General features: G+C 39.6%; 1 protein-coding gene across 2 annotated transcripts in view; it reads right to left on the bottom strand.

Moving 5' to 3' along the window:
* The window catches only part of RELN (reelin), a 544,526-nt gene that overhangs the window by 81,228 nt on the left and 442,203 nt on the right, over positions 1-21,095 (bottom strand). For both annotated transcript variants that reach the window (XM_039239122.1, XM_039239123.1), the window contains exons 32-41: positions 14,687-14,845; positions 14,312-14,500; positions 13,538-13,811; positions 11,161-11,301; positions 10,875-11,052; positions 7,499-7,583; positions 6,471-6,653; positions 3,540-3,711; positions 3,335-3,437; positions 1,383-1,612 (exon numbers count right to left, since the gene is read on the bottom strand). In XM_039239122.1, the coding sequence (XP_039095053.1) occupies positions 1,383-1,612; positions 3,335-3,437; positions 3,540-3,711; positions 6,471-6,653; positions 7,499-7,583; positions 10,875-11,052; positions 11,161-11,301; positions 13,538-13,811; positions 14,312-14,500; positions 14,687-14,845 (1,714 nt within the window). The remainder of the gene's footprint in view (positions 1-1,382; positions 1,613-3,334; positions 3,438-3,539; positions 3,712-6,470; positions 6,654-7,498; positions 7,584-10,874; positions 11,053-11,160; positions 11,302-13,537; positions 13,812-14,311; positions 14,501-14,686; positions 14,846-21,095) is intronic.

Genomic DNA, 21,095 nt, shown 5'->3' with positions numbered 1-21,095 from the left:
TTTCTATTTCCTGCAACATATAAGCTTAAATAACACAACTGATTTTGGCTGAGAAGTTTTTCGTGAGCTATTTCTCTCTGCTCTATTCTACAGATAATCTTCCCCATCATCCATAATAGCAGCTTCCTGGTTGTGCTGGCCAAACTGTCAGCTGTAACTTCTTGAAAACATTCTGCTTAGTAATGCTTCTTCTTCTTGTTCTTTTTTTTTTAACAGTTGGATTTTCCACTGGGATAATATACTGGTGTAATAGCAAGGATTAACAAATGATATACTTGACAGCACAAAATATTCAAGTCCTTAGCAGTCAAATTATAAAAATTATGCTGATGATATGATGAGAAGAAAATGGATTTATGTTCAAAGAGAATGTAGACTTGTGAAATTCACTTTCACCCTTTTAGAAAAGTGGTATTAGTAGTTTTGCTTGAAGACCCAAGACTTCTAATTATGCTGAGTTTCACATTGGGAATGTAAATCTATTTCCATCTAAAAAGTATATTAGTACTTTCTTCTTTTCTTGACATCCTTGAAAGAATGAGTTCTTTCTTCTGAGAGAAAAAGGCAAATTCTGAGGCAGGCTGCTTTGTTGACTTCGTCTCTTTGTTCACTTGTATTATTAGTTTTATATTTTGAACTATACTTTTCATTTCATTTCTGTTAGAACTGAAGTTCTTTATCTCCAAATAGCTTTCAACAGAAGACTGTAACAAGTATGCTGAGAGAGGTTGAAAAAGCAGAAATGCCTGGGGCAGGGGAGACAGTAGAGCAATTTTTTTTTTAATGAGACATCTAGAATATTCTGTGGGGTTCCATCCTCCAGCTGTGCCCTCTCCCTGCACAAGAGACACAGGTAGATGTCTGAAAGTCATAAAATTCTTTTTAAAAAAATGTTTATTCATTTTTGAGAGAGAGTGAGCGAGAGAGTAGGGGAGGGGCAGAGAGAGAGGGAGACAGAATCTGAAGCAGGCTCCAGGCTCTGAGCTGTCAGCACAGAGCTCACCATGAGGCTCGAACCCTCTAACTGTGAGATCATGACCTAAAGTCATAAAATTCTAACTGCCTTTATATTGAGAAGTGGAGGCAGGAGAGGGGGATGATTACAACATTAGGAGAGAATCCTATTTCTGTTGCTTCCTAAGTGATCTAATAAAGCCCCATGGGGATGCGAACCACTACTGGGTGCAGTCCATGGAGCACTCTTTTAAATCTATCTTCAAACCATTAATGAGTAGTGTCAGCTCAGTGTCCTGTTTTGAACATCCAGTGACCTGAAGCGGAGAATGAGGAAACATAAGGTAGAAGGTGCCCCTGAGGAAGTGGCGAGTCAAGGATAACGTCACCTAGAAAACCATCCAATGAGAAAAACGTGGTGTCCTCACCCGCAAAGGTGCAGCTTCCCGAAGTGCACCACCTCCCTCCTCCAGCCCTGGGTGGTCCCCGCGTAGTAGGTGCTGCTCGGGTGGTGTTCGGTGGAGCACAGGGAGCTAACGTGGCCGCTGCTGTGGTAGCACAGGGGCAGCAGCAGGTGCCAGGTTGCACCAAAGTCCCTTGAAAATTCCAGTCTGACCGGATCAGTAGATGAGCTATCCGTGGAGCAGCCAACGTTGATCTTGGAGAAGAAGAAAAAAACCCGATACAAATTACTTCGGAGCAACAAGCCTTGAAATGATTCACCACTTCATTATTTTCTCAAGAGTCCATTTTCCTGGGAACTGTCTTGCTGAAATATTTAACACTCTAAAATTCTGTTTTGCCTAACTGAGTAATACCATATATTACCTTCAAATAATAATTTTTTCATAAAGAACCTCAAAGGACCTCATAAAAATTTTATTTTCCCTCATTTTATAAAAAGCTAGGAAGTGGGGAAGGCAGAGGCTGACAAGGATTCTAAATTTTACCTCTGGCCTACTTTCATAGCCAAGCCACGCAAGTCTAATGACAAGACTGTTGCCTTATTTCTAACCGTTGGCTGTTTTTTTTTTTTTTTTCAGTCTGCTAGATAGGAAGACCTTTGGTTTTCCTTCTTGTGACACCTTCCAAATACCCCCCCCAAGTTCTGCATGTGAAGAAACTTTAATATGTCAATATTAAAACAAAACAAAATACAATTATTGTCACCATTTCCTTTGCACAGGAAGAGAGTTCTCAGAAAGATCTTCTTAATCATTAGGGAAATAACCACTTCAGTCTTTTTTCCATGCTTTCAAGTAAATAAACTAAAAATTAAATAAATGCATGTAATTCTTTCTATGGAATTTTACCCTCTTGCAACTCAGATTCATATTTTCTTGCTGTTGTAGCAACTGGATATATTTATGATTTTTGTTGTTGAACTTACTCCTTGTGCCTTTTGATGAGTAAATTAATCAACATTTGATAGACTTTTCAACTTTAAGCATTTGTTTCTACCTAGATCCTTTTGATAACAGAACAGGGCTACAGGCACTACTTTCTATTAACATTTAAAGCATCAGTTTAGAAAATATAACAGAAAGTTATTTAAGTAACTTAAAATAAAATTAGAAAATAGAGCAAATTTTAAAATAGATACAGAATAATTTCTTCATGAAGGCATCATTTGGTCTCTGACTTTTGAGAGGCAAAAGAGGAGAAGTCTAATTTAGAGGCTACAGTCAGTTCACTTAAAACAAATATTCAAAATTCTGTTGATGCAGTTAGGCACTATTTTATGCCTTCCTGAAGACTGATATAGACCTCAGCTATGAAACAAGTATCTCTGAAAGTTAATAATATTGAGTACTGGCACAGCACACCCTTGGTTCTGCTGATTTTATCTAAGTTTTCAAAACACATAAAAGTTTTCTTGTATACATTATTAATTCGCCCTCTTCAAAATTAGAAGGAGTTCCATGAATATTAATGAAATATACAAAAATTAAAAAAATAGCATGGTATTATTTTCTCTGTAAAGTTCACGGCACCATGATAGGTATTACAGAAATGTGCTGGCATGGTATAATAGTCGTTATGTTGACTGGGTCTTAAGTAACGCATAAAAATTGTGAAAACAACACAAGATTAGTATGGCTCTTTGCATTTTTATAACGTTTAAAGTAATTTATTTCAACAACTTCCCATTATAGTAAGTGGGAGATTATGTAATAAATAAAGGACAAAAATTCAGAAGTAAGCCTTAGTAGGACAATTTGTTCTGCTAATAAAAATGAATTATGATGTAAAATCTTTTTTGTCCTTGCACAAAAATGGAAGGTCATAATGCATGAAATTATCTGAGATTCTCTTTCCCTTTCCTGGCTTTTGTTGAAGATAAAATTGAAAGCATTTCTGATAGAACAGAATCAAATACCTCAAATTGGATGATGGTGTTCTCATTCACATCCAGGTCACGAGTGGTAATGGAATGCTCACCAACTTCATTCGAAACAAATACCATAGCTGAATCTTCCTCACTGTTATATAAGAAAAACAACCAGAAATCCATTTGGGCAAAAGTTCATCTTGATTTGTGTAGAGCAGTGGTTTTACTTTTAGCATCTCAATTAAAGACTTACGGTGCTCCTTTTGAAGAATATGGGCAATAAAGACCAATGTTACCACCAGGATAGAAAAACCAATTGTCTTCTCTGGGCCCAAAGTCAAACGTATCCAGAAGCATCAGAGGGTTGTTTAGATTATTCCCATCAATAATGAAGTCATCAACAATCCAGATTTCTTCTTTTTTACCTAAGGCATTATTGGATTAAAAAAGGTTTTCCAATGGCACAAATCAGAGACACATTTTTGCTCGTAGGAAGAAAGTAAAGGACAGAAGGGAATCAGTGACAACAGGTTAGATATATGCCCTCCAGACAAAGAAACAGAAACTTTGTAACAGTATATCTACAGTGGTTCAAGTAGGAAAAAATTAAGTTTTCAATCATATTAAATTGACATAGCATGGAGCAGCCTCATGGATTTCAGGAAGCTGAGACAGTTTGTGAAAGTGTGCACAGTGGTGTTTCAGACTCCCCACTCACAAGAATGGGATTTGAGTTATGTTTTCACGGTTTAGTGGAAGCTGTAAGATACCTAAATCTGTGAAGATAGGTGATCAAGACTGCAGATTTTAAACTGAGGTACACTAGTCTATTGAAGCAGCAACTTATGACCTTTCATTTAATTTTTTATTTTATTTTTTAAATGTTTGTTTATTTTTGAGATAGAGAGTGCCAGCAGGGGAGGGGCAGAGAGAGAGGGAGAGAGAATCCCAAGCAGGGTCTGCTCTGACAGCAGTGAGCCTGACGTGGGGCTCAAACTTACAAACTGTGAGATCATGACCTGAGCTAAAGTCGGTGGCTCAACTGACGGAGTCACCCAGGTGCCCCAACTCATGACCTTTTAGAGTCAACCCAGGACTCAGCACCATGCTTTGGTCAGGCCAAAAGACTGTGGTCACTAAAACATAGGCCTAATGCATAATTTTATTTAATTGTTAAAAACTACACAGAAGAGGGGCCCCTAGGTGGCTCAGTTGGTTGAATGTCCACCTCTTGATTTTGTCTCAGGTCATGATCCCAGAGTTGTGGGATCGAGACCCATGTTGGGCTCTGTGCTGAGCATATAGCCTGCTTGAGATTCTTTCTCTCCCTCCTCCCGTCGCCAGTGCTTGTGCAAGCTCTCTCTCTCTCTCTCAAATAAAACTTAAAAAAAAAAAAAAGAAAACTACAAAGAAGAAAATACCCTGTGTTATATATACATTTTTTTTTCTTAATGTTTTTCAAAAGTTTTATGTTTATTTGAAGCTACATGGGAATGTACAGAAAACCAGTAAAGTCACTGCTTAGGCTATCAGAGAATTTGATTTAGCAGCTTAGGCTGGGTGTTTAAAGATATTACTAAGTAGATAAGAAGGGTAAACCCATGCTGCTTTTGCAAAGTACTGTTTGGACTGAAGGAAAAAAGGAAATAAGACCATGCCAAGCAGAAACATCAAGGTTCTCCAAAGTTGCTTCTTCACTGATTTCTACTTTTACTATAATTTTAAAAGAGTAAAAGAATCTAGAGGGCCATCTGGGTGACTCAGTCAGTTAAGCCTCTGACTTTGGCTCAGCTCATGATCTCATGCTTCATGAGCTTGTGTCAGGCTCTGTGCTAACAGCTCAGAGCCTAGAGCCTGCTTCAGATTCTTTTCCGCCCCCCCCTCCCTTCCCCAACTTCACTCTCTCCCTCTGTCTGTCAAAAATAAATAAAACATTTTTAAAAAACTAAAAAAAAAAAAAAAAAGAATGTAGACATAGGAGCCTGTAGTTTTAAATGAAGTCACATGAAACTCTCTCTATCACTGTTCTAATTCAAGTAGTCTTCTCTTGTTTTGGCAGCATTTGGTGAAAACAGTAAAGAAAATCAGTTAATAAGAGACTGCTAAATACAGAGAACAAACTGAGGCTTGCTGGAGAGGAGACTGAGGGGTGGCTTAAATGGGTGACAGGCATTAAGGAAAGCACTTTTCGGGATGAGCACTGGATGTCATATGTAAGAGATGAATCACCTGGTTCTATTCCTGAAGCCGAGACTACACTGTATGTTAACTAACTTGAAAATAAATTTTAAAAATAAAAATAACAATCAGGTAAGCGTTCCAATCATACCATGAAGACAACGATCTTTTGGATTGTGAAACCCCTGCATTTATTTATTTATTTATATTTTTATTTGGTGATTTTAAAAGATTATTTTTACTGTTTATAATAAGTTAAAATTATTTTTTGGCTTATGAGTTATAAATTAAATATTCAGATTAAATTTTAGAGATAGCAGTACAGTTTTCTTATCCATTTCTGTGTTACCTCTGCAAAGAATCTGTTTAATGTGCTATCTCTATGCTTACTCAGGCCATTAAATGCATGATTTGGTAGAGTCTGGTCCTTTATAATCAGCAGTTAATAGAAATATTGGAAGCAATAAAACATTACAAATTTGTAAAATCATTTTCTGTAACCATTTGAAAATGCTATTAAATTAAACATTCACTTTAACTTATCACTGAAGTGAGTGTATGTGGTAAGAATATTTTATCTAAGCCACTATCTGGTTGGTGTAAGCCCCTCTCACTTTGTCATGGTATTTTGCTACAATGTTGTTCTATCTCACTACTTAAATGCCACATTCAGAAGAACTATGTATTCCTAAATGAATTCAGCAAAAATGTAGTTATAGTTGATGAGTGACTAATGATAATGCTGAATTATTTTTTAAAAACCTTAGCTCTGTAAGAGGCATTAGCTATATACATTATCAAGAGAACTCAGGAGTCAAGCATTAAGAGGTGATAAAGATATATAAAGTTAAATGTTCATTGAGACTCCTCAAAAGGGAAGCATTCAAAATGTGTGGTATGGACAATGAAACCAATCAGTTGACAAACACTCGCTCCACATCTTAGAAACAAACATGTTAAAAGGTCACAGTCAGTTCTGATCATAGGAGAACATGTGCATTCTTACCATTATTATAAGGCTGCCAGAGTCTGAATCTTGTAGCGTTGGTTTGGGCAGTATATGGCAAGGGGACATTAATGAAAAGTATGTTGGTTGTTTGAGGGAAGTAAAGTTCATCCATTAGGAGCCAGGTGATTCCCCCATTGATGGAGAATTGTAATAGAATAGAGTGAGACCTCTCTGGGGTACCTAAAAAGAAGATACCACAGGCATAAAACATTGTGATAAAAATGGGGAAGTGGTATATTCTAAGAGAATATTCTTTGGGCATTGATGCAGAAGCTGACTTGTATTTGCATAGAAGGTTTATAGTCCAAATGCTTGGGAGGCAGCTTAAAGCAATGACAGGTGGGGCTTTCTGGATGAGTGTATCTCAATATGCATACAAGATCCTGGATTTTCACGTGACAGTATCTCTCTCTCTTCCTCAGATACAAACACGTATCTTTCTATATTTCAGTTAGGAAATACTACATCATAAAAATTTTATTCTACAGGCATCACCATTTTCACAAAAGTCAAACGTTTAAGTCTCAGGACACAAGCAAAAATCAACTTGACAGTTTATTTTATCCAAATGGCATTATTTGTCGAGAAAATGATTTAGTTAATATGAAAGGTCATAATGGCAAAGAGCTGTCCCTTTTGGGTTCACATCTTTCAAAGAAAACCCAAAATTTCTGTAAGTTAAATATTTTTAAAACATAAAATTTTTACACCTAGGAAGTAGTGGTAAAAAAAAAAAAACACTCAGGGACATGATGATAAATTTACCATAGAACTAGTATGATTACTTACTACAGCTTTAGGAAATCATTTCAAAATCAGTAGTTATCTTACCCTTGTATTAAGGTGAACTTAGATTATAAAAGCACATTTGTGGGCATTTATTTACACAATTTATGTTAGTTCTTTCAGGTAAAAGAATCTATGGGCCTCAAATCCATTATTTCTTTGTGGGGGAGTAATTGTGCAAGATAAGGGGGAGTTCTTCTGAAGGGAAATAATGAATTCTACCCACAAAAATGACTTACCTTTTGCTATAAATCTAAGTGAAAACTGGACATACATAGTATTGGTACAGTCAAGATCTCTTGAAATAAACATCCTCAGTCCTTCCTGAAAACAAAAACATACATGTTAAGCAACTTTATTTCATTCGCAAAATTATTTTCCTTTGATTTTTGTACAACTAACTTGCGTTTAAGTAATAGATACATATAAGTAATGATCAAGAAGTAATGTTTGGTTCAATTCAAAAGGAAAAATTGAGGATTTCCCCTTTCTTGAGGCTTTCAAGTCCTATGACTACATAACACAATTTCACTGTCTCAGCTCTAAATCATGCTTTGCTGTGACTTTTCTGAAATCTACAGTCCTTTTTAAAAAAGTTGCCTCCTTTGACCACAGCATGCCATAAGAGGAGTAACAAGGAACCAGACTGAAATTCTCCGCCAAGTGTGCCTGCTGGAAGTTGGGAATTAATAGGTAACATTTACAGTGTTTCGAGGAGTCTCAGGAACTTGCTATTCCTTTGTGCACTCTGACAGCTCTGGGAGGGTCTCATTCAGGCTGACACAACACCCTCCAGTTGGTCAAGTTAAATAAGGCATAACTAAGCAAGTCCCCATGCTTCGCCTGTAACTGTTCATGCAGAGAAGCCAGGGAAGAAAGAAAGCGATCACATTAGCTTTGGTAATTTTTTCTGCTAATTAACTATTTCTGGTTGCCTGTGGTTGACAGCTCCGTAGATTTTTTTCTCCATGTGTTTACAGCATTGCAGTGATAGCCAGTAAAATAGAATTTCTCTATGCAAATGTCCTAAGGTACAAATAGGCCTTTTAGCTTCTTAGCTATGACCTCTCAATGAAGTGACTCTTCGGGGGTATAGGGATGTGTGATACTGAATGGACACTGGATTTCTTAATTATCAACTAACAAACGCCAAATGTAACTTTAGCTTGAGAAAGTAAACTCTTCCTCGTTTTCTTAATATTTACTCGACAGCACAATGCTCAATGAATGAAAAATTTTAAATAGAACTAACTTTGTCATGGCAACCATATTATTGAATACCTATCACATGCTGGGTTCTAAAATAGATACTTTTTTAAAGCACATAGTACTTGTGAGGGCAAGAAATTATTATCTTTCTGATGCAGAGAAGGAAACTGGTACTCGGAGAAAGTAAATTGCTCAAGATTGTACAGTTTAAAAGCAGTGATGGTAGAATTTGAACCCAGATATGTCAGACTGTGAAACTTATTTTCCATCCTTTATGGGACATCAGTGTTTTGCTTATTAGATCATTTTTGGGTTTGAGGAGAAGAAATCCAGACGATTCTAAATTTAGAGTTTGAGAATGATTTAACACCATAAAGAAAAAGTAACCACGGGTCTATGTATTCCTGAACTTTACAACGCATAGATTCAAGCTTCTGGGATGGAAGGTTGCACTTGAAAATCCTTCAATTTCCGATCTTCGCTTTTCTTTTATCCTAATAATTCACTGTCTTGCTCAGCCCATGGCATCTAATCAATGCCTATTCTTCATGTCTCACCATCTCTTTTCTCTCCCTCATACCCTGAGAAGCACAAAGCCTTAAAGAGTCTTACAGCTTGGTGCCATGTGGAGGTAGAGGTTATGAGGAACGGTGACTTCTTTAAGTTGCAGTGAAAAAACTCTGAGGTGGGTAGTTAATAGATCCAGCTAACAAATAGCCCTTACTAATGTCAAGTTAAAGCAATATGATGACTCTGCCCCCTTGATTATGGAATTTAAGCATAAAGTGGTTCCTGCAGGCAAATACAGATCAGCCTTAATAAAAGGACCATTTCACATTGCACCTCATAGGAATGACTGTGTAGAAAGTGGGCATGACATATATGAAAGTATCTTTCATGTCTGCTTATAGTTTGGCCCTTGATATTAATTACATGGTGGAACTCATAAGCCCCGCTCCCATAGATAAATTTCTTTTCTCATCCTTTTTCTGGGCTCATTAATCCATTTGAGCTACATGTGGGAGTTCTTTGGCATCCAACAAGCTATTTGAATAGCTGACAGTACTCCAGAATCTATAAACATTAAAGAGAGACTATCATTTCCTTTTTTATGAAAGAATGCCTTTCTAGGTCAAGCTGCAGCCTACTGAATGGCACATGCTGAGTCCTCTCTACATCTTGAAGGGCTGATAGATAATATGTCTAACACATATAATGCTTGACTGCTCTTGCATTTGGATGGCTAAAGGAAAAATAGAAAACACTGTGTGTCTTCTTCCTTTATAGGATCTAGGGACCAGGTTACTTCCACTGCTTAAAAATTTATCAAGTAAAGATATTTAAATCATGAAAAGTCACAAGGATTCTGCTCTTTTGGTCTTGTCCATGCTGTAAACAGATGGGAATTAAGCTAGTGGTCATGAGAGCTAACACCTCAGATAAGACTGAAAGCACACGCACAGACACACACACACACACACACACACACACACGAGTAAAACTGGTAGTTTCCATCCTGAAGGGTCCTACCTCCATTTCTTGGGCCTCTCATAGCTCTTAGGGACTTGTAAATATCTCAGACCCCTAAGTGTTTTTTCTCTCTCATACAAACTTGAGAAGAATTTGGGATTCAAACAAGGGTGATAAGCAGTATCTATCAGCTATAACTGAAAAAGTTCCAGAGTGTCCAATTTTCTAAGTGTTAGGTGTTCATTATTCAGGCTGTACAGAAACCCATGAAGATTATTGTTAAAGGTTTCATTTGCACATCTAGATCAGCTGATTTCCCCATGCTGGGAGATGTGATACAGCATGTATTCACACAGGAAGATGAGCCAACCGGTACAGTGCTTCACATAATTGCTTAACATCTCTCTCATCAGATATCCAGGTTGAAATACAAAAACATACTAACAATGTCTGAGAATGCTAGGTCACTTGACTCACAAGTTTGGCTTTATTAAAGTCACGAAAGGGTTCTATTAGCAGGAGGAAAAGGGGAAAAGAAAAAGAAAGGAAACAGCAAAGACCTTTTATAAAATCAGTTTTTACAATTCTGCAAGTTATATATTCAATACCACATAAACTGCTACATTCTAGAAGTCCAGATTCTAGAAACTGCTTATGCATAATTTGTGTGTGTGTGTGTGTGTGTGTGTGTGTGTGTATAATTCCCACAGAAAGTAACGGAGGTCTGATTATCAAAGCAGAGGAAAGACTTTATGCCTAAGTAATCCTAAAGAATGATTGTGCTGAACAGAGGAGGAAACATGGTCTGGGCTAGAAGACAATAGCTAGGTATAAATTTATGCATCATCTGAAAAGATTCAGGAATGCACTTTTGTGGAGCAGTGTGTGAAAGAAGGAATTCCAGTAGCAGTGTAGAGGAGCAGAATCTTATCTGACCCCTTTAAAGATGAGTGATGTTCCAGATTTGATGGTTTCGCCATTCAGGTTCCCCCTCTCTGCACCATACACTTCAGGCCAAAGGTCAGGATGTAGGTTTCCATTGAAATCATCCTTAAGAATCGAAGGCAGGGGAATCACAGGCACACAGTAGGCGCCCCCAAAGCCCCGGTCACATCTAAGGAAAAAAAAAAGGAGTGGTGGGAAGGCATTTTTTGTCATGAGTTTAAAAGCCATCTTTAGTTTTGCAGGGTAAAGAAAGAAATTGCCAGTTTTATTGACTTACACACAGCGTCCACCATCGCAAATCCCTCGGCCCGAGCACATCCAGGGGCACCCTGAGGCCAGCACAACATTATCAATAGCCCAGGAGTCCACCCCCATGGTGTAGTTGGACTGAATCCATCTGAACCGGGTCCTGGGAGATCTAACCAAGGAAAACACACTTGGTTTGACAGGCATCCTTGACAGTAGGAGAACACTTATTTTACCTCTCCTTTTGCTATGAAGCGCCCCCTTTGCCCCCATTCTAATTCCCCTTAATTTGAGATCCTCCCTTCTCATATCAAGTACTGGATGCCCTTGCCTGTTGAACCCACCAACAAGAGAGTAGAAGAAAACATGCTTTTTAAATATTTCACCCTTGCTTCCATGGAAATGTCTCTGAACATGCCCGGGATGGGAAAGTTATTTTGAATTACCGATTTATTCTGTGTTCGAATGACGTTTTTGGTTTTTGCTTTCAGGCATTTACTGCCGTTCAGGATGGGGAAACAGATGGCAGATGATACACATGAGGAAAAGTTGGAATCTCATGAAGTTTTTGCCTTGAGGTCCCTGTTCTGCTGTCCCCAAATGGTTTCTGAGACACTAAAATGGAAGCCCTGGGGACGTTCTGCCTCCATTTTGGTGCCTGAGGTTCTAGCTCCCTAAAGGTGAGGTGCTCCCATATTTTCTATTATATTTGCAATCTGTGACTTAGAATAGACTGTCAGAAGATCACCTTATCTAGAAGGATATGCAGCCTTCATCATCTGACCTCTTCATCATCTGACCTCTTCCCTTGCCTTATCTTTCCCTGTTTCTTGCCTCATAATTACACTCCAGCAACATTGAATCCTTGAATTTCCCCATCAGCTCAAGCTTTCTCTGGTCTTTGGGATTTTGTTTTGGCTTACACAGCATAAATGCTCTTCCATGAACCCTCTTCGCCTGGACAAGCTCTACTCGCTTATTCAGTTCACACACTGGCTCCTCCAAGAATCTCCCCCGGATCCCCCCAAACTCAATTAGGTTGTACTTCCCTGTGTTTCAATAATATCCCTGAGTATTATCATTGTCACCATTTGGTATCATGAACAACTGCTTAGATGTCTGTTATCCTAAATAATACATTTGGATCCTGGAATTGGTTTATTCATTCTGTATCAGAGTTCTAAAACATAACAGATATTCAATAAATGTTTGTGGAGTAAAAATAAAGTGAATAAACAAGCTACAGGTAAGCACTTGCTAAAGCTCTGGGGATCCAAAGGAAACCATTTTAGGTTAAACAGTGAAATGCTTTGGTTTCCTGCATTTTTTCCCTTCCACTTGCTTGTGCATTTCTGAATCAGAATTGAATCAGCAGAAAGGAGACCACTATAAGTATATGATATAGAGAGAATTTAACACAGGCAACTGGAGGGCAAGTTGGTGCCAGAGCTGAGAAGCCAGCAGGGACGGGTGAGGAACCCAGAGTTGAGCAAAGTCAGGAGGCTACTACAATTCCAAGCTGGAGGGGGACAGGGAGGAGACACGGTTGCTGGTGCCCAGAGGCCAGGGTCACATGGAGGGCCATCTCCGGGGAGCTAGAGCCACTGAAGGTGGCCAAGATGCGCTTGACACAGAAAGGGAAGGGGAGGAATGCCCTGGTTTATCTCTCTGCTCTGAGTATCCTGCCAGTGCCTGCCACTACGATGATCAGGAAGCCAGCGGATGCAGGATGCAGTAGGCTGACAAATGCAGCCTGCAGAGGCCAACTTGCCCGTCATTCAGAGTGGAGCGGTGGCGGGGAGAGGCAGGAATTCAAGGGAAGCAGTCCCAGGATGGCACAATCTCTAAACAGCCACCACAGTGCACACTGTTTCCTAGAAAGATCCCCAAATTACCCAAATGCCTGAACCCCCAAAGTAGGAGCCTGCCATAAGCCCTCCTACGACTCCTGAATGTGATCTGAAATATGCCGGGGAGGGGAAGATATAAAACAATAGGAATGTTCTGAAAAAACCATTTTTTTTAATCTTACTGTGGTACTAAGAATAAAAAGAAACTAAGGGTACTCTTCCATGTGTGATGATTTCACATACTGCTTGATGTGAACAGGTATTGCTCTGGCTATTGGGTAGATACTTATTTTTACAAGTGAATCTGGTGGGCAGGCTTCAAGTTGCCAAAGAACAGAAAAGTTGAGACCCATAAAACTTTTGGAACTCACTCATGATATATATTAAAAAAATTGCAACCCAAAGCACCTTGTACCTTTTCTTGTTTTTCCTCCCCTGGCTTACTCCATGCATAATTATCATGAGAGAGTAACAGAAATGCCAAGTGGAATCGCCATTATTTTCAAATTAGGTGACAGAACCTAACATTCTGACATGAAGCCAAACGACAATTCTCACATGGAGGCGAGGGGAAGGTAGACAGTGATCCGCTTCCAATTCTGGAATCTGTCTGAGGTGTAAATGGAACTTTCTGTGTAGTGCAGACAGCCGATGGTTGGAGGTACACACTCTTCAGTGACGAGATGCCAGTCCCTGCCGTTGTTTAGAGAATACTGGAGCTGCACACTGTGGGCATCGCTGAAGGGCTTGCTACACCCCATGCTCATTTCAAACTGCAAGAAGGTCGATGCCGACACATGAAAGTCCCAGGTCTCAGCGTAACGAGGTTTCCCTACAATAAAGGGCGAGTTTAATGGCAGCACACAATTGTTCTCTCTTTGCGTATTTGGCATCTGTGCTTATAATGAACACTTTCAATACCAAACAAAAACCATGTCTTATCTGAAGTGACTTTTCATCTCCCAATTAACTTGTTATTTGGGTTAGCCTACACTTGGACATATGGAAGGCTGCTAATTCAAAAAGTGTTACCACCTTAAAAAGTCTTACACCTGCAATTCTGCAAATTATGAAGCATGGGAATGTCTTCAGATAGAGGCGTTTTGCTCTGCGTTTAAGAAACCTTGGATCTCACATGAAGGGCAGTTCTAATGCCACCGAATGCACTGAGCTCTATTAGAGGTCAACCCAACTCCTTTTTCCCTCAAGAGTGTCTCCCAGCACAGGTAGTTATGTACACGGTTTTGCATTAGAGAGGTTCCTCTTGGGTTTTAGTTCATTTAGTCCTCTAGTTAATTAAATATTCTCTCCTTATCTGGTGAAAATATATACCTATGTTTTCAGTGAATATCAGAGCAGTATCCATAGAGAGACAGTCAATGCCGACTTGACCTCCTTGTATTCGATACCAGCTGGCTTGCAAATCTATGGAGCCATCAAATTTGTCTTGAAACCCAGTTTGAGAGCTGTCATTCATTCCTATAAGGACATCATCCAAGGCCCACTGGGCTGAATGCTTCCCTGCAATCAGATGAATAAAGACAGTTAGAGCAGCTTTATTACAGAGCAATATGAATACCTTTATGACTGTGATCTTAAATCATATTGTCTAGAAACTGAAAGCAAATTGAGAAGCATATAGTACAATGTGGCTTTAACTGTTTGCTCTCAATGCTACCAGGAAGGGTGGGGTGAGCGGTAACTTGCCGTGTTCAGGTTGCCACCATCGAAAAGCTGTAGCAGAGGTCTTCGCCTCCCGTGGCAGGTCAATGGAAATGATCTGTGGCTCCAGAAATGACATGAAGTCCAACTCTCGAAGCAAATGCCAGAGTATGCCGTTGTCATTTGAATACTGAACAACAAGCCCTGAGTTAAAAGACATAAATCCAGTTACTTGGACAGCTTTCCCAGAGGCGAAAAAGGCAAGGAACAGTATATTTTAAATGGCAAGACTGCAGCAGAAAATTCAAATTGCATCTCATAGAATGAGGGCACATTCATCTAACTTCCAAGGAATGAATTAGTAGACTTGAAGGCTCATCAATTCCTTGACAGTTTCTAATGCACCAACTCCCAGGAAATTGAGGAAAAAAACCAAACCAAACCAAACCAAACCAAACCATAAGCTCTTTTAAAGCTACTCAGCTCTGTATGAGTGATGAGTAGGTTGGTAAAGGGGTTGTAAAAATCCACTCCAGATCATGTATTTGAATTTTAGATTCTGTCCTGAACATTACCAAGTCTCATAACATTATTATACACTCAGAAGAAATATCTCAATCTCTCCAGAACAAAATCAAGTAGTGTTTTTCTCTGCCAAAGCACTAGACAGTAAGCATAGCCCAATTTGAAATTCTATTCAACAGAAAGATCCTTTTACTGGCACTTCATACTTGGTCAGGCTTTAGTTAATAAAGCTGAAATGAAGACATTTACTAAACAGCAAAGCAGAAACAGAAAGTTAATTCCTCTCCAATGTTAGTTCTATATTCCTTTCTGGGTCACCTTTCTCCTCTTCACCCACCCTTTCTACCCAACACCCTTCCACCTGTTACTAGAGTGACATGATTTAGGGACCTGCTCATTAAAGTTATGGACCACATGTGCTGCCTCTGCCACCTCTCCTGGAAGCATTTTTATCTTAAAAGAGGGCATGGGAAAAGGGTAAGGTTGGATGCAAAAAAAAATTGCTAAGATGAAATGGTGGGAATCAACAGGATATCTATCTGTCTATCTATCTATCTATCTATCTATCTATCTATCTATCATTATTGACGGGAAGGCCAGATGGCTTTCTTGCATGATCTAATTGTCCATTCCATAACTGTTCCTAATACTGGCACTGCATACTTATAATTATGAAGGGGATACTAAAGTACCTTCTAAGTATTCATAGAAATTATGATCAGTAAAGTTGTATTTGTTATACTAATTTTATAATATCATAACCATTTTGGAAAATTTTAAAGTTTATTTATTTTTAGAGAGAACACACACACACACACACACACACACACACACATATGCATAAGCAGGGGAAGGGCAGAGAGAGAGGGAGAGAGAGATTCCAAGCAGGCTCCGCACTGTCAGTGCAAAGCCTGATGTGTGGATTGAACCCACAAACTGTGTGAACTGAGCCAAAATCAAGAGTCAGATGCTTAATGGATTGAGCCACCCACATGCCTTGGAAAATTTTAAATCATAATGGTACATACAATAACTCTTTAATTTCTACATTATTGGCTGATGGGAATATCTTTTTTTAAATTTTTTAAAAAATATTTTATTTATTTCTGAGAGACAGAGAGAGAGACAGCATGAACAGGGGAGGGTCAGAGAGAGAGGGAAACACAGAATCTGAAGCAGGCTCCAGGCTCTGAGCTAGCTGTCAGCACAGAGCCCGACGTGGGGCTCGAACCCACAAACCATGAGATCATGACCTGAGCTGAAGTCGGACGCTTAACTGACTGAGCCACCTAGACGCCCCGGTGGGAATATCTTAATCCCTTTATCATGCTGGACAACAAAGAGTTTACTAAAACTAAGTTTCAGGAACAATATATTAGGATAAAATATAGAGCCAGAAGAAAGCCTTTTAAGGCTAATTGATAGCACATGGAATTATTGTCACCACATCTGACAAGGGATGATGCCAGGAACAACAATGACTCATATACAAAAAATCAGAAATCTCAGGAGAATTAATCTTGCCATATTTAAAATAGAAATCATCATTTTTAACGAGAGTATAAAAATAGCTCAAAGAATAGGAAATCTTTGGGGAGAGAGCGTGATGTATACAGGTATAGAGATTGGCAGTCAGAGCTTCAGTGGGTGGCTATAGATGCATGTATCAGAGGAAGAGAGTCAACTAAAGTTCATGAAGAAAATGGAATGCAGGCTGCTTCTGATCTTTCTTCTAGTTAAGTTGAGGAACGGCTGACAAAACTGTAGCCCCTAACCCGTGATGTTTGCTCAAAATATATCCTATTGGCTTTTAATGTGATTTGGGGTGAATGAAAGAGTGAACACTTCAAAATTTGGTTTTTCTTGTGGTTATTAATTTGTGTTGACAGGGTTTACATTTAATAAGATGAGAGAGGGAAGGAGAGAGAGAATAATTTAGAGAGTGATCTTTCTGGGGAGTAACTTACTCAGAAGGTCGATTACAGGACCAGAAAGGAAGCATCATGAGAATAAAATCTCACTGGGTGGTCCTTTCTAGTACCTTCTACTCAAAGTATGGTCCCAGGACCAGCACCTGTATCAGTCGGGAACAGGAGCTACCTGTGGTGGTTTTAAAACCTATCCACAAATTCTTTGACACTCTTTCCTTCAAACAGTGGCACTTAATTCTCCTGTGTGTGTGTGTGTGTATGTGCATGCATCACTGGCCTTAATAACTTACATGTAATGAACAGAATATGGTAGGAATGACAGTGTGTGACTTTTGACACGAGGCCATAAAAAGCATCGCACTTCCTTGCTCTCTCTCATGGATCTCTTGCTGACGAAAGCCAGCTGACGGGTAACAGGGGACACCCAAACAGCCTAGGGACAGTTCACACAGTGAGAAACTGAGGCCTCTTGCCAAACAGCCATGTAAGTGAGCATCTTAGAAATAGATCCTCCAGCCCTGGTTGTGTCTTTAGATGTCTGCCCCCTTCCTGGCTTTTATTTTGTATCCAACCTTACGGAAGATCCTGAGCCAAAGCCACCCAGGTAAGCTGGTCCTGAATTTCTGACTCCAAGAAACCAGGAGATAACCAATGCTTGTTGCTCTAAGCCACTCAGTCTTGGAGACATTTATTAGACAGCACACCACCCCAGTCCTCCTGAATCAGAACCTGCATTTTGAAGCTTCCTGGAGGATTCAGGTGTCAATGGGAAGCATGACTCAAGGGGTCCATATTCCATTTGGTTTCTGCTTACAACCCTTCTCATTTGCTTTTTTAGGAGGGTCACAAGAAAGTCTACAGGGATTAGAGCCCAATCTCAAAAGACAATAAAGGAGTGCCTTCCAAAGAAGTCTCAAAGAAGATAGGAATGCAAAAAAGGGAACCAGAAGTATCTACACTTCATGTAAATTGTTGAGCCCCATTAACTGTGTCATCTGACACACTGCACATCTGAAAAAACAAAAACAAATCTACTGAGTGTTTTGGGCATGTACAACATTTCTCTTTTTAAATTACAACTCCATCTGCGTTCTGCCCAGTCTTACTGAAAATAGCCTAATTTTGATTTTAATTCCAAATATGTAAATTAACGCTTCAGCTTGAGTAAGTAAAAAATCTTTACTTTCATCAACTGGAAGAGATTTGTTCAAGGATTTAGGCAGATTTACATTTTAACAACCCGTTTTCAAGACAAGGCCTAGAAGTACCCGTGGGATATGAATTACAAGGCTGGCAATGAATTTAAGAAAATGGCTCAGGAGCAAGTTGAGAAACGTTGCTTGTTCCTAAAAGGATCCTAAGGGAATCTGCCCTGCAGGGCAGGCAACGGCACTCGTGGTCAGAGGCTAAGTGTAGAGTGGAACTTTCATGTCTATGATAAGTAGATGCTTCCTACTATACTCTGGTCAGTTCTTTTTTGTAAGGTTCATATACACATGGGGTAGGGATCTGTGATTTTCAGAAAAGTCATGTACACAATTGCTACACTGTTCCAACCACCAAGTATTTTATAGTAATTTTATTACCAAGGTTAAAGAAAATGTTAAAAAAAAAACTACCTCTCCAATCAGGAAATAAGGTCTTGAGGACAGGACCCTGTCTTCTTCTGTACCCCTTGAAGCTCCTGCCTCTGCCCTGGGGTGGAGAACATGTTCCATACCTAGTCATGTGTTTTGAACTACTATTACCCTATTTCTGTAGGGCAATCTTGTAAAAATTTATATCAGATTATACTGCTTCCTGGACTAAAAGCCTTCAGTTGATGTCCATGACACATGGATTCAGACCTTATCTCCTTACCGTGGCTAGGGAGGCTTTGCACACCGGGGCTCCTGCCTCTCATCTCCAAGCCACACTAGCCTCCTTCCTTCCTTTTTTCTTTCTTTTCTTTTCCCCTCTCTATTTTCTTTCTCTCTTCCTTCCTTCCTTCCTTCCTTCCTTCCTTCCTTCCTTCCTTCCTTCCTTCCTTCCTTCCTTCCTTCCTTCCCTTTCCTTCCTTCCTTTCCTTCCCTTCTTTCTTTTTCTTTCTTTCTTCCCTCCCTCTTCCTTCCTTCCTTCCTTTCCTTCTGTTTTTTTCTTTCTTTCTCTCAAACTTCTTTCCTTCCTTCCTTCTTTCCTTTTCTTTCTTTTTTCCCTTCCTTCCTTTCCTCTGTCTTTCTGTGTTTCTCTCTTCCTTCCTTCCTTCCTTCCTTCCTTCCTTCCTTCCTTCCTTCCTTCCTTCCTTCCCATTCCTTCTTTACTTCTTCTCTTAAACTACTTTTCAAATGTTTTCTTTATTTATTTTTGAGAGAGAGTGCATGCACAAGAGACAGGGGAACAGAGGATTTGAAGCCAACTCTGTGCTGACAGGCAGTGAGCGCATTGCAGGGCTCCAACTCATGAACCATGAGATTATGACCTGGATGCTTCACTGACTGAGCCACCCAGTCGCCCCCACACTAGCCTTCTTTTTGTTTTCCAACATCAGAATTCTCTTCCAATTTTTTAATAGTTTATTGTCAAGTTGGTTTCCATATAACACCCAGTGCTCATCCCCACAAGTGCCCTCTTCCATGCCCATCTCCCCCCTCCCCCCCCCCACCCTATCTATCCTCAGTTTGTTCTCGGCATTTCAGAGTCTCTTTTGGTTTGCCTCCCTCCCTCTCCCCCATTATTTTTCCCCTTCTTCTCACCCATGGTCCTCCATTAAGTTCCTCCTAATCCTCCTATACGTGCAAACATATGGTATTTGTCCTTCTCTGCCTAACTTATTTCGCTCAGCATAACACCCTCAAGTTCCATCCATGTTGCTACACATGGCCAGATTTCATTCTTTTTCATTGCCATAGAATTCTTTTCCAATTTGTGGCCTTTGCTGTTTCTTCTGACTGGAAAACTTTCCCTGAGCTCATCATATGCTGGCTCCTTTTCATCTTTTAGATTTCAATGTCACTTCCTCAGTGAGTCCCTTCTCAGCCCACTCTATCTAAATCAAATCTCCCCATCAACAATTTGCCATCTCTTCAGCTGATTTATTTCTGTCCAGCCCATCAATTTAACATCTTGCTTATTTCTTTTCTTTATTGTTTATGTTCTAATTCCTCTCACTAAAATGGAAGTCCCTTACAGACAGGGCATTTGTTGACTCTGGTCATGACTGCTACCCTGCTTTTTCTGCTTCTGGCACAGGGTGGTTTGGACTTCTTGTCCCCTTCACCACACTCTCTCTTTCCCTCTGCCACATGGCTGGCAACACCCAAAATCTACCCAGCAGCGGCTTTACTGTCCTGGGTGCTGGAAGGACCTCAGATGAGCCTCAGTGAAAATGTAGCATGAAGGAGAAATCTTTTCTGTTTTAACCCACTGAGATTAAGAGGGTTGTTCATTATTGCACCACAACCTAGCTCATCATGACTGACATGTCACATGATTGGTGACACTGTATCCAAGGCCCAGAATGAGTGTGGCTTAGAGCAGATTCTTGAATAAATCTTTGTTGAAGAGATTAGGCAAGACAAAATGGTCTGTAAAAGTTTCTAGACTTTGCAAAAACTTTTACAGAAATATCTACAGATGTTTCAGGAAACAGACGATCTATACTAAAAGTACTGAGATACTCATAAAAAGTCATGAAACGTCTCAGTTCGTGATGACATGGCCAAGGACATTTAGGATTGACTATTAGAGCTATCACTAGCTCTATGGATTCACAGGTACAATTTAAGCCAATATGTTTTACACAGTCATGCCTGAGATAATAAATTTACAAGACTAGAAAACTCTTAATGTGGCTTTCATGAGACCAAGGTTTGGAGGAGGACCCATCTGACCAGCCCACAGATTTTGTGCTAGGGAAACTCATATATGGGTTCCTTAAGGATCCCATCCTACCTGCAGAGCTCCTAAAAGCCACTTATGTATGCTACAAGCCTTTTGCATTTTTTTTTTCAGAATTGAAC

This window comes from Hyaena hyaena, unplaced genomic scaffold (assembly GCF_003009895.1).
Source record: "Hyaena hyaena isolate Hyena2069 unplaced genomic scaffold, ASM300989v1 scaffold_152, whole genome shotgun sequence".
NCBI lineage: Eukaryota > Metazoa > Chordata > Mammalia > Carnivora > Hyaenidae > Hyaena > Hyaena hyaena.
The sequence above is the reverse complement of the archived record's forward strand: the minus strand, read 5'-3'. Positions and strand labels throughout refer to the sequence as shown.